General features: G+C 37.9%; 1 protein-coding gene across 3 annotated transcripts in view; it reads right to left on the bottom strand.

Annotated features, from left to right (window-relative positions):
- Positions 1 to 13,892, bottom strand: part of GAK (cyclin G associated kinase) — a 74,094-nt gene that overhangs the window by 17,436 nt on the left and 42,766 nt on the right. For 2 of the 3 annotated variants that reach the window (XM_069777003.1, XM_069777001.1), the window contains exons 17-22: positions 13,608 to 13,725; positions 11,066 to 11,145; positions 10,522 to 10,715; positions 8,447 to 8,605; positions 7,179 to 7,652; positions 5,005 to 5,175 (exon numbers count right to left, since the gene is read on the bottom strand). In XM_069777003.1, coding sequence (XP_069633104.1) covers positions 5,005 to 5,175; positions 7,179 to 7,652; positions 8,447 to 8,605; positions 10,522 to 10,715; positions 11,066 to 11,145; positions 13,608 to 13,725 — 1,196 coding nt within the window. The remainder of the gene's footprint in view (positions 1 to 5,004; positions 5,176 to 7,178; positions 7,653 to 8,446; positions 8,606 to 10,521; positions 10,716 to 11,065; positions 11,146 to 13,607; positions 13,726 to 13,892) is intronic. The other variant, XM_069777002.1, reaches the window with a different exon arrangement.

Below are 13,892 nucleotides of genomic sequence, written 5' to 3'. Positions count from 1 at the left end.
CAGTTTTCAGCCATTTCTTCAGACTTAAGCCTCATGTCCCTGCCTCTGAAACCATGGGAGAAACACTACGTATTTGCCTCAGTACTCAGGACCCCAGCTATCTGCTACACAGCAGTGTCACTGGCTATAAACGTCAAAGTATCCAAAAGCATCTATTCACCAGTTTAGAAATTTGCTGTACTGTATGCCACTCCCAAATGTTAAGTGGGTCTTGAATTAATATTAGTATTGATTTTTAAGCTAGAAATAATTGTGGCTTATGATCTCTGCTATTACAAGATTTTTACAGGGGCATGAAGAAATTTACCACCACTTACGGAATTAACTATGATAAAACCAAGCTGAGAGAAGTAAGAATAAAATAAACTACAGCTGAATGCGTCTGAAAGATTGAGAACACACTATGTGAATCAGGTGTTTTACAACTCCTGGTTTAAGAGCAGTCAAGTTCATCACCTCCCCCACCCTGAAGAAAGCAAGGAGTAGCCTACTGCTATGTACAGCAGTAAATTCGCTATGAATAGTGCAAGCTCACATACATCCACTACACTTTTACCATAAAAATGTGAAACTTACCATAAAAATCTGAAACAATGGAGTACAACATGCAGTACCCTGAACAGATAAAATGTTCCTCCTGGAACTGTTTATTCTTATGCTATGTTCTTTCTGGTTGTACAACTTGGGCATTACAATAGATTTTAACATCAAGAAATAGCATTACCGACATGATACTCTGACTTCTACATATTCTGAAGAGGTATGACAAGATCACATGTTGAATCCCTTATTTTTGTAACCTGGCACAATGGAGTTCATACAGACACTTAAGGTAAAGGAGCAGAAAGGGTAAAACATGAAGCATAGCTAAATATTCCAAAAGTTGAAGCAATTGAGATCATGGGCAAGCAGATCCATACCTGCTTGTCCCTTTAGTTCTTCTTTAATGTGCATATTTATAATCCTTAGCCATACAACAGTAAAGCACTGGAGGTCAGGGCATAATTCTTTACTAACACCGCTCAAATCAAGCTAAGATGTAAGAATAAGTTGGTGGTAATCAGATCACACTTTCCAGCTTCCCAAAGTAAGAGACCTGCATTTTACTATATCCCGCATGCAACTTCACATTAGGTTTAACTTGTCATCTCTACAGGAATTCCTTTAATCACAGAAGACAACAGGACTTCCTGTGAACCAAGAGGCTGGTTTAGTATGACAGAAGGTTTTTTAACCTTGTCTAAAGCCTGACAGAGAATGCAGTCATCACAGAAACTAACTTCTACTCAGGAGAAGACTACATTGGTCACTCAGTTTCTTTTGATCACGTTCCACATCTCCTGCTATCTTTTGCTCAGATCAGTTCATTCTCACACAGGGAAATACATTCCTGACTTGACTTGCATTAGAGATGACTTGCTACTTGCATACCCCAATTCTGTTCTCAAAAATTCTCACTGAACAGATAACTACTAAGGAAAAATGGATACTTCTCCAGCTACAGATGATAGCTTGTGTTTGCAAGTGTGGCCACTTTAGAAAGATTATCAATTCTGGAGTGAACAGTCAACCCACCTACTAGCTTCTCTGCCAAATTACTAGAGCTTTTTGCAGAAAATTATATTACCCTGTTAATATAGTGCTGTTTAGCAGCAACTGCTCAACATTTTCATATTACAGGACAGAACGCTTTAACAGACCAGATATTCTTTAAGAACTACCTTTTCTACAAATTGAAATTACATTTTAAAACTCCTGTTTTAAATTTTAAGCCACATGGAGAAATACAAGCCTAAAATTCTAATTCTTGAATTTGTGTTCACTGAAACAGCTTTTCTCCTGGTATCTATAGACATTTAGTACTTGTTTACTACCAAAGAAAGCTTATCCGTCACTAAAATTTAATTCTAGACACTTATTACTGCTCCAACAGTAGATTCAGCATATCTCATTGCTGCAGTTTATTTTGAATGAACACCAACATTACTACCAATTTATTTTTAGTGAGTTTAAAATTGTTTCTCACTTTAATGACCTCATGTTTGCACTTTCTTCTGCTTGCTCAACACAATTCTTCCAAATATGTCATTTGAGAACACATTCTCATTTGCCTTTGTTCTCTAGTTACTAGTTATCATGTCCTTTCACTCACACTCATTCATATTAAAAGTATTATAGCTGTTAATATTCCTAACTTCCTTGTGAAAAACTGATATCTGTGACTGGATGGAATTCTAAAAGCTCAAATACATAGAAAACCTGTCATTCGAAAGGTAAACATAAAGGAGCATGAAATGTTATCCCAATTCCTCCACTTACAAAGGGTTTTTAAAGCCTGCATAGCAACAGTGAAATATTGGGAAATCACTGTGTAACAGTAGACTGAAGAGAAGATGGGTCCATTTTAAGTGCCTTTTCCCTACGTTGACAGAAAGCTCCAAAAATCACATTAAAATAGCAGGTACACTAATGCATTTACCAGGGTGCAAGTTATCAACCAAAATCAGACAGAGTAAGCATAAAACAATAAGCATTGAAGTCAGATGTCAGAATACTTTTTCTTTTTCTTCTGTACTTGCTCAAATGTTACTAGCGGCTGAACACTGACCGTGGTCTCCTTGAGGTTGCACGTAAACATTTAGAGGGCAGATAAACTCACATTTAACTATTTTTCCAACTTAAATTAAGGGTTCTCTGTCATGTGGGGATTGGAGCACCTCTGATATGAGGACAGGCTGAGGGTGCTGGTATTGTTTAACCTGGAGAAGAGAAGACCTGGAGGTGGGCAATCTTATCAATGTATATAAATACTTAATGGGAAGAAATAAAGAAGACTGAGCCAGACTCTTCTCAGTGCTGCCCAGTGGAAGGACAAGAGGCAACGGGCATAAACTGAAACATAGGAAACTCCATTTAAACATAAGAAGTTTTTGCTCTAAGAGTAGTCAAACACTGGCACAGGTAGCCCATAGAGGTTGTAAAGTCTGCATGCTCAGAAATAATAAAAATCAGCAATGACAAGGTCCTCAGCAGCCTGCTCTACTTGACCCTGCTTTGAGCAGTTCAACTAGATAATCTCCAGAGGTCCCTGCCTCTGGAGTGAGACAGATTTTGACTGAGATGATGCTCCATGGATCAGTATTGATCAAATCTTCTACTGAGCATAAGAAAATTATCATCTGTTTGGTAACCTCATACAGTGACATTAATAGCGTCACACCTAAAAGTGGCATAAAACTGGCAACTATACAAGTATATAGTAACAGCTGTATGTTTTAGTTGTATCTATAGGACAGAACAAAAATGTTGCAAAGAAAGCAGCAAGTGGGATCTTCTCAGTAGAATCAGCCACAGTTGGAATATAATGCTTAAATACATGGCAGAGAGGGCAATCAGCTGGCCAGCCTTTTATTTCAAGGAGGAAGCCCTCATTTCAGCCAAGCAAATACTGCATCTTTTTTATCCAGTTTCTCTGTAGCTTACACTTGGACTACATCACTCAGAGGCAAGGTCAACTAGATTGACTGTCCAACAAGAAGGGGCAATTCAAAACCATATGCAATAAGCTCTGGGAAGATAACACTCTTGGATTCAGGGTGAGGAATGTGATACCACCATTTCTAACTACCTCCAATTTATAAGTGAGGGTCTTCAGCAGTGGCCTTTGGAAGGAGTGGCCTGGGCTGCTCCATGCTGGGCACATCCAGCTCCAACAGACTCACTGCAGGACACAGCCGAGCCCCTCAGCCCAGATGGTGGTGCTTCTGGGAAAACATATGTAAGAAATGGTAAAAACTGTACAGCAGCTGTTAAAGGAGTAAGAAAAGTGTGAGAGAAACAGCCCTGCAGACACTAAAGTCAATGGAGAAGGATGAGGTGTGCCAGGTGCCAGAGCAGAGATTCCCCTGCAGCCCATGGAGAAGACCACAGTGGAGCAAATATCCACACTGCAGCCCATGGAGGACCCCACGCAGGTGGGCATGCCCTGGATGAAGCCACAGCCCATGGAGAGAAGCCCACACAGCAGCAGGTTTCTGGCAGGAGCTGCAGCTGCCAGGGGACCCACACTGGAGTAGTCTGTTCCTGAAGGACTGTACCCTATGGAGACCCATGTTTTTGAAAGACTGTATCCCATGGGAAGCAGCTATGCAGGAGCAGGGTAACTGTGGGGGGATGAAAGAGCAGCAGAGAAGAGCTGTAACAGACTGACCAGAACTCTAATCCCTATGGAGAGGACCCATGCTTTTCTCTGAAAGTCAGATTTAAAAAGCAACACTTCTGGCTCTACCATCCCAACATTTTTGCAAGGGTATGTTTCTTTTTAAAGAATGAGCATGCTTAGAAGCTCTATTTAGTAACACTTTGGAAATAAGGTGCTTAGGATGGAGATATGGGAAGACCGAACATATCACAAAGCTTTTTGTTTAAAGAGTAATAGATTTTAAAATAAATGCATGAGGAAAAGACTTCATCAAGAATACATCAGAGAAATTAAATGAAACAAATAAGATTAGAGTATTACATAATGTACTCTGTAAGTATATTACCAGAATGCATTCAGGTCAAGAAGGTCCAAGCTAGCCTCAGCTTGCATTTTAAGAACTGGCTATACTATTAACTTGGCTTGCTGATTTCTTTTCCAAGGCTTCCAGAAAATCTTTAAAATCTGAATACAATCAAAATAGCATTCTGCCATCTAGAAAGTAAGTTTGCAGGTGTTTGCGTACCCTCAGTTCCAAGAGCTCTCAGAAGAAGCTCCAGCTCCTAACAGAAGGTTAGCAATGCTAGAAATCCTCTCGCATCATAAATATTAGCATGACATTATACAGCGAACCCTTGCTACTTGGTACATTTGTATCTGCGTTCCCAGAAAACGGAGCTAATTAAAACAGCAGTCACAACAAGTGGATCTATTAAGACACTAATCCACCTTGACTAAGCTGAAAGACAAATTCACAGAGTAGCAGAAACTGTTGAGAAACATAACACCAGAAGCACACTTACCTAAATTTAAGAAATCTGAGCTGGAAGAAGGTGGAAGTGAATTGTGTGTGGAAGGAACTGTACTAGCTGTAGATGTTGAGCTTGGGTTAAGAAAGTCCCCAAAGAGGTCTGGACCAGACAGGGCTTGATTCTCTGAACCTGATGACATTGTGAATGGGTCAAAAGGATCAGCTAAAAAAGAAGCAGAAAACAAAATTACGACAAATTTTAGAATAAACACAGTTGAAAAAGCCTTACTCCTCTGGGGGCACAAAAAGTAGAATTCATATTGGTAAATGCAGCAGCCTTCTGAGAATTTTTCATGGCAAAGAGTCACCATCTGTCCCTTCTTCTAGACATCTGTATTTTCATGTTGGTACAAAAAGTATTTCAGCCACACACAACATGAAAAGCTATGTCTCCAAACACAAATCCTTACCAGGGATGCATACATTCAATAACATTGTTAATTTCACCCATGTAAGACACACCTTAAATTTGAGTGATCATCCACATCCAAAACCGAATTACACTTGTTAAAGGCTCTATAATGCCAAACTATCAAAGAACTTAAACAAACAGACTATTAAACTACTAAAAAGGATATTAAGTAAAACATTCATACTACCACTGTGACTTGAAGGCATTGGTGACTCTGGGGCAGAAAGTGCGTCAACTCAAGAATGAAAACCAACAGAAGCAAGGCTTTCAACAGGTCTCTAGTGATCACAACTAAGAAAAAAAACTAATTGGAAGCGTATTTATAGTCAGCATGGGGTAACATGTGACAGTCAGCTGGAATCAGAGCTCAAGCTCTTCCCGCTTCTGCTGCCCTCTAGCGTCAAAATCCTCAAGAGCCCACGGACTCCTGCCAGATTCACTCAGAAGCTGACGAGAAGGAATAATCCTGCCATAGTGCCCTAGCACATCCTGAGGTGATGACCACATTGTACAGGACTTGATAACACTTCAAAAAACAAACCCTGGAATCTCATCAAGCTATCTTACTATAGCATCACACACATCATACACAAAACCTCAAGTACAAGTTTTGATGTGCAAACTGAAAAATACAACAGTAGCCAAATATTCTCACTTCTGCAATTATCTTTCTCTTACCCAATTCAAAGGTAGAATGAGATACATACAGGAGTACTCCCCAGGTGTTTTATGAAGTAGATAAGAAATGCATAGTTAAAGAAAAAAAAAATAAAGCTTCTCCTTTATGTAAAAACGGTAAATTAAGTGATTCCTTATTGACCACAGTAACAAAATTCAATACTGACTTGCTTCAAAAGAAAAATATTTGAAATAATCTAAATGTTCTACAAAAACACTTCCCAGCTGTATGTAGATTAAAACTTTTAGTCCAAATAAATTATTTTTGTGCAAATAAGCTAAACCTTGTAACAGTTTCCCAGATTATTTGACTAATATTCCCCAAAATCTTACTGTTAACTTCAGGCAGAGAATTGCTATTCCCAAAAGTTTAGTCATGTGACAGAGCTAACTGTCCATTGGTAAGAGGAACAGAACCTCTAAACTAAAACGTTTTGTTTTAAATACCAAGTAGATGGCAGTATAACATTCTCCTTCCTTCAGGGTACAGACCTGCCAACATCATCAGTAAAACCAGCAAGAAAACACCTTTTAGCAGTACCATTATCCTACTTGTTTGAACAGTAATCTACAGGATTTCCAGTTGCCTAGCAGTCTTACATGATTAACACTCAAAAATCCCACACGGATGTTTGACCTAAGCAGCACAGCTCTGTACCACATCTAATGGTATTGCTTTACGTAAAGTGCAAGGAAGCAGTAAGTTATCTTGCTAAGGCATAAAATTGTAGTAAGTTATTTACACATGGTTTTAGAAAATGATCTAGCATGTAACATTTGTAGGGGAAAGCTATGGATTCTTCAAGAATACTGAACCTCCTTTAAATTAAAAATTTGATACTTTTCTGTTTACATGGTTTAAAACTAATAGGATATTGGCAACATAACAAAATACCTGGATAATATACAGCAATTTCTCTCTTTCATGCAGTAAAAACACATATTCTATGCAGATTCTTGCTATACACCAACATGTCTTCAGTGTACAGATCAAAACATGGTGCTCAGAAGCACAATGCAAGCAGCAGTTTTCATCTGCAGGCCAGTCAAAGAGTACTGATGTTAAATTTATGTACCTGAAGACATGGCTGCTGTTGAAGATGTACCCTGAGTAGCAGCTGGACACTGACTGCTGAAAAAGAAATCCGCTCCTTGTCCAAGAAGATCTCCAGTGGGCTCTTCTGAAATCTGTGATGCATTACCCACAAATAGATTGTTCAACAAGTCTGCATTACTTGATGAAGAGTTTATTTCTGAGATAGGTTGTTTCTGTTCTGGTGAAATATCAGAGTCTAGTCCCAGTAAGTCTACATTCTCTTCAGGAAGAGATTTTTGTAGCAGTGCAGATGGAGCTTCAAAATTGGCTTCAAAAAGCAACTCTCCTTCTGGAGTAATAGAGTCTTTTTCATCAACAATTACTGCACTTTCTTCACCTGGAAATGTAGGGAATTCCTCATCTGATGGATCACTCTCCTCCCTGTCATCATATAGTTGAACACGATCATTTTTAGATGAACTGTCGTCTATTACACTTTCTGGACTTTTTCCTTCTTGAATAAAAAGAAATAACAGCTTTAGATTACCAGGATTCTTCTGCCAACTAGGAAAAAACAGACTTATATGGTGAGATCATATGAAATCAATCCTTAATTAATCAAAGCTCACAAAAGAACTGATGAAAAAAAGAACTACTAACTATTGCCTACCACCTCTTTGTACAGGGCAGGCAAAGGACAGCTCACTACCCCACTTGCCACTCTGCAAGGGCAGGTATTACAAATTTTTCCAAAATGAGACTGACTTGGACATTCACCTCAGGACATCAAATCACTTATGACTTAGAGGATCACTTAGTAACTGCCACTCCACTTGATGACAGCATTCAATGACAGCACAAGCAGTTACTGACATTTTTGCCAACAAAGCAGAACCCAAAAAAACGACCTACACACGCACTATAAAGTTACATTTTCTCAGTCCTTACGTACTGATCTGGACCCCACTGGCTAGTCTGCTTTGTTTCCTCTGTTCCTCGCCAGCCTAAGTGGGGCTGTAGGAATGTAAAGGCTTCCTTGCAGATCTTTAAGGTTAGGATTTTTTCAGAAAGAGAAAAATTTAGCTCAGCATTTAAGTTACACACAATACAAAAAAACATTACTTGGTGCTTATCCAAATGAAGCAGAATGACCACTCATTAACCAGCAAAGCTCATTCTTTAAATAGTTTTTTCTCATAGTCTGGTGAAATAGTGACTTTTGCTACATAAGAAGGCTTAGGCACTCATTGGAAGGTGTGCAAGGCAACAAACATACAACAAATAGTTACTTCAGAGGAAAACCTGTACCTTTCCAGTCCAGAGAATGAAAGAAGTTATTTGCATCAGTACTACTGCTATGTGGGGATTCTGTATCAGTAGGTACACCTTCTGAAGACTGCTCCAGCTGGAATGCTTCTGCTTCATATTGTGCAGTCGAACCTGGTTGTCTAGGCAGCTCTGGTTTCCCTATAAAATAGATTTTAAGCCAGAACCCTTAGAGAAAAACTTCTAAAACACAATCCTGGTCAGAGCAGCTAGTATTTGACTTGCAGACTGACTGCTATAGCAAGACAACTGTATCTAAGTACCTATTACTGTACAAAGGCAAATTCCCATCCTCACCCCCCCCCATTTGAAATTAGCATTATTAACTTTGTTTCAACTGCAAAAGCTGGTAAGACCCTATCTTCAACTATAACATTAAATTAAATCAGACTCACAGCAAAACACTCAAAAATTCTATTTACATTTGTAGGAAAATGTAATTAACACCTCAATTGTACCAACCATCCCCTAAAATACGCAAGAGCTACAAACAACAGCTGCAATAAGGAACAGAACATCAGCATTCTGTAGCAAATGAGCTACAGAAAAAAACCATAGTATAAAGCCAGAGAAGAACACGGAGTTGTTAAACATCTCAAAGGAGTTAAGTAATACACTGTGTGCTGCGATTAACCACTTCTTATATTTCTTATTTTACTAGGATCAGAAATCAAGTGACTCTTGTGTAAGACTGAGTTTGGCTGAGTTACCTACTGCTATATCATCTCTCAAACAGGAGGCTTCCTCAAGACAAATAAGACAACCCCCTAAATTATTAAGTGTTCATCCACCGTTTGAAAAGAATGGGATGAATGCTTGGGAGAAAGCTACTTGTCTAAATCTAAATACCAAACTGGCAGAGCACTTTTTCACCCTCCTTCCATGTACTCAGTTGTAGCTTACAGAGATGCTGAAAAAATAGTCTGTCTCAGAAAATAGACATGAAGATTCTGATTAATGAAATACTGAAAATCCAATTTTAATTAGGCAAGTTTTATAACACCAGTTCACAGCACTTCCTCTTGCCCTATTCCCTTCCCACCAGCTTCAAGAAACATTTTCAATGGAACTTGAAACTCTTACATTTCATTTATTAATCAGAAAATGCAAGCGACTTAAAAAAAAAATAGAGTAATTTTTACAGATCCTTATTATCAATGAAACACCTTAACTTTAGTGGGCTAAGACTTGTGTTCACAGTAAGATTTTTCAAATCTGTATAAACTAAGTGAAATAGAAAATGACCGAAATCATAATACAAAGTAAACATACTCTGCTTAAAAACAAAACAAAACCAAACACAAAGACAGCAGCAACTACCTTGTATCAAAAAAAATGTAATTAAGATGTACCATATCAAGAGCAGAGAGTGAGATCTCATGTATGGTGTACTAAAATCACCACAATAATCTCCATCATGCTTTTTATTCTGGAAGCACAGAGAAGGCTTAAGAGCCTTAATGAAAATGTCAAAGCTAACTACTGATACCAGGAGAAGAAGATACTGAATAGCATTAACTGGAATTAATGCAGGCATCTACAGACGAAGCACAGAATACATAGTATTAAAAAAATTAAATGTCTGCTGGATCACATTAGGAAAAGTTGAAAAATTGAATTACAACATTACTTGGCTATATATAAAAAGGACCTCGATTAAACCATTTTTAGTTAAGACCATTTGTGAAGAATGCTCAGATATTTTAAGTGAAGTGATAATGGTGCCAGTTTAGGCAAATATAGCTCTTTCAAGACATTTTGCCTACAAATCCTGGCTGTCACAATCCTGTTTGCTAAAATCCCTGCAAAGAGCATATTCATAGCTTTAAAGCAAGCAAATGTAATGACAGTGGAGGTAAGACAAGGATAATTATAATCCATTATTGAAGGATAATTTATACTCCTTCATATAATGCAAATTTTTAAGTGATATTTACAAAAAAACACCTTTTAAATTTCTTTCTCTTAAAGGAATGTCAGAAATTAAACAAAAGCCTCAAACACTAAGTACATTAGAAATGTTATCACGTTCTCTAGTTTTTTAGTAGATTCATTACCAAATTTTGATAAAATCTCTTGTTGTTCCTCACGGGTGGAGAAAAGGATCTTGGGATTCAGTCCCTTTATATTCATGTTATCCCACGGTGGCTGTTCACAGCTAGGTCTGTCTCTGGGCTCCACCTCTACTTCCAGATTGACTTGAAATAAATCAGGATATTTTTCCTGTATGTCACAGGCATCCAGATCATATCTGCAAAGATGCATACAAGTAGATTCTTGATATTGATGGCTAACTAGATTAGACTCACTGCAGTCCAAGACAAACTTTAAAACAATTAGTATAAGGCTTAAAACGTGCTGTATTTGTTTATTTTTTTCCATATATTTTAAACAGGTGGTATTTTGGTACTGAAATTTTTTGTGTCATGAACAAAACCTTCAGTTTCCTTGAGGTGAGAAAACAAAAGAATCTTAGAGCAATCAAAGGCAGCTACTTCCTACACTGACTATATTTCCTCCCCCCACCATATGTTGGTTTGGCAGGTTAAACAGTTTCAAAGAAAACTTCTTCGAGTCTCCTACAAAAGGGTGTCAACATACTTGGCAAATTTCACTGTGGTGGCATTTCGGGGCACAAAACCTGTATGGAACTGAATCTGAAACATCTTCATTGAAGCCATCTGTTGAAAACAAGAAATACAGGGTAACTGCATAAATCCACATGAACAGTATGCACAGTGTTCTGCCTTATTAATATAACGCAAAGTATTTGCAGCATTAAAATATTTTAAAGTGCTTGTTTTGCTACCATTTCAGTTTAACTCCATGTATACTTTATCATGAGAGATTTAAATGCAGTTTAAGACTGAATGCAGATAAATTTATTACTACCAGAAACGAACCACAAGACCTTGAACCAGATATATCTCATCATTAATCTCCGACTATTAGTCTGTTAAATATTTCCAGACCCTGTTAAAGATGCTGAAACTGCATGACCTTGATTACTTTTCCAAGTAACATACACTCATACACTAATCAAGAGATGTCACATATAAAGGAGTCCATTCAGAACAGTTTTAAATGTAGCACATTTAAAAGGACACTTTACAAGACATGCAAAGATTTCTTTTTCCTGTGCAACTTCAAGTCAACCACGCATGCCAGACAAAATTATAGGGCTTTTCCAACCTGATTCACTGTAACTCTTCAACTTTCCCAACTCTTTCTTCTGCTGACAGAAAACCTACTTCCCCATGCCTGATCAGCATGTGAGAGTCCAGAAAACGCTACTATAGTAAGATTCATGTAGCTCCTGGTCTTGCACAAATCCAAATTACAGCAAACTGGTAAATCTACAATGTATTTGTTCCCTGGCTTTAGCTACAACACATGTGGAACAGTCTTGTGAGTCCTTACAAAGCAAGTCATACAGTAATAGTCCAATAAATATGATATAATAAAATTCAATTATGAAAGCTTTCCTTGTAAATAAGCATTTATTAAACATCATAACCAGAAGTCAAGTAACATGCACAGCATTGCCAGCAGGCTGAGGGAGGTGATCTTTCCCCTCTACCCAGCACTGGTGAGGCTGCATTTGACATCCTGTACCCAGTGCTGGGCTCCTCAGTACAAGAGGGACATGGACATACTGGAGAGAGTTTCTCTGATCCATCCATCTCCACTCTGAACTACATGTGAAAACCTGAACACCCTATTAAATCAGTTTTCTTAATCCCTTGCTATGCAAGGCATTTCCTAGAGGATAAACTAAATCCTCTCAAATTAACCGTGAGCAAGTGGGAGACATTCACAGTGCCCAGCTCTAGGCACTTTACAGCAATATTGAAACATGGTAGTTGATCTCCATTAGAGTTCTGCAGAGAGCTTCGGGGGCAATTTAGAGTGCATAAAACTAAGGACACATTGAATATATTTCCATTAAAGCTCCAAACCAGGATCATCACAAACACTCTTGATGTTTCATGTCATAGCAGATGGATGAGAAAATTCTCACCTTTTCCAATCAGTGAATAAATGCCAGAGAAACCACATCAAAGAAACCCTATCATCAGTGAAATGGAGATTGCACAAAGAGTATAAGCTAACCTTGGCTGAATTTTCCCCAGTTGTATGCCTTCTTCACTGATGACCGTGAACCATACACTAGTTATTTTTGTGCATTACAGAATCATTTCACTGAGCTTTCAGTTTTAGGGTATTCTAGAAGATCTGGCCCATAGCACCCTGGGGACACTAAGAAAGTCTTGAGCCTCTGCAATTTGACAAGATTTGATACTCATCTTTCTACATACAAAGTAGAAAAAACATAGGGAAAACCATTTGTTTCAGTAATAGTAGATACATATGAATATGCTTGTTTGCCCCAAATGTATGGAAACTGTCTGAAGAACATCTGGATCAACTTTCACAATGCTCCAAGTTATCCTAAACTTTGCACTATCTTCCTATCTTTTACATGGACCTCCAAGTTTAACTTGGGTTATTCATTGGGGAAAAAAAAAAAAGCTTCTTTTTTAGAAATTTGAAGATAGTCTTCATCAGCAACTTTTCTGTGATCTTGCAATACATTTGCATACATAGGTGAATTAAAAAAGGAAATATGCATTCTCCCTCAGAGAACAAAGACCCGTAAGAAAATCAGCTATAAAAACTCTACCTAGCTCTAGAAACAGGGTACAAAACCAAATGGATTTTTCTAGCCTGTTTTGTAAACGCAGTCCCCTGGAATTCCACTTTTCTACTGAGTGTATTTTTCCTTAGGTTGCAATTTGTGTGTATGGAATTAAAAACTTCTGGCTTATTGTGCAACTTAACAGATAATAATCACTGCCTCAAAAAACTGGCTAGAGGCTTTCCATGCAAATATAATAAGTCACTACTAAAGTAATTTCCAGAAATGCTTACCAAAGCATCTACATGCAGAGCATTAAGACTGGATATACTTACTAGGCTTGAAAAGGCTGAATTCCCAAGCACATGAAAAAATCACATATTTCTTTGAACAAAGAATAGCAAATAAAGCCATGTACTTAATGAGATCACAAATACAAGTATGATACAAAACTGCAACAAGAAAAAGCAAATCTTCCATGTAGGCTCTTAAATTTATCATTACCTTGGCTTGTAGTCTGCCTCCTAGTGTTGACCTGGCATGATAGATCACAATGAGAACATCTCCCTGGACTGTTATACCTAGTGGAATTACTGCTTTCCCATCTTCAATTTTAAACTCCCTGAAGAAAAAACATATAACCACAGTTAAGTTAATCTAAAAAAAAAAAAAAAAAGCTTACTACCTTATGTTTAGTTGGGTTTCTCCAAGGCCTTCAATATCAACCCATAAAAATCTGCTTCAAGTTCTTACTTAGAGAGAAGGAATTTGCTCTGAATGATCAAAACT

This window comes from Haliaeetus albicilla, chromosome Z, assembly GCF_947461875.1.
Source record: "Haliaeetus albicilla chromosome Z, bHalAlb1.1, whole genome shotgun sequence".
NCBI classification, from domain to species: Eukaryota; Metazoa; Chordata; class Aves; order Accipitriformes; family Accipitridae; genus Haliaeetus; species Haliaeetus albicilla.
This window is presented reverse-complemented; position numbering and strand designations above follow the sequence as displayed.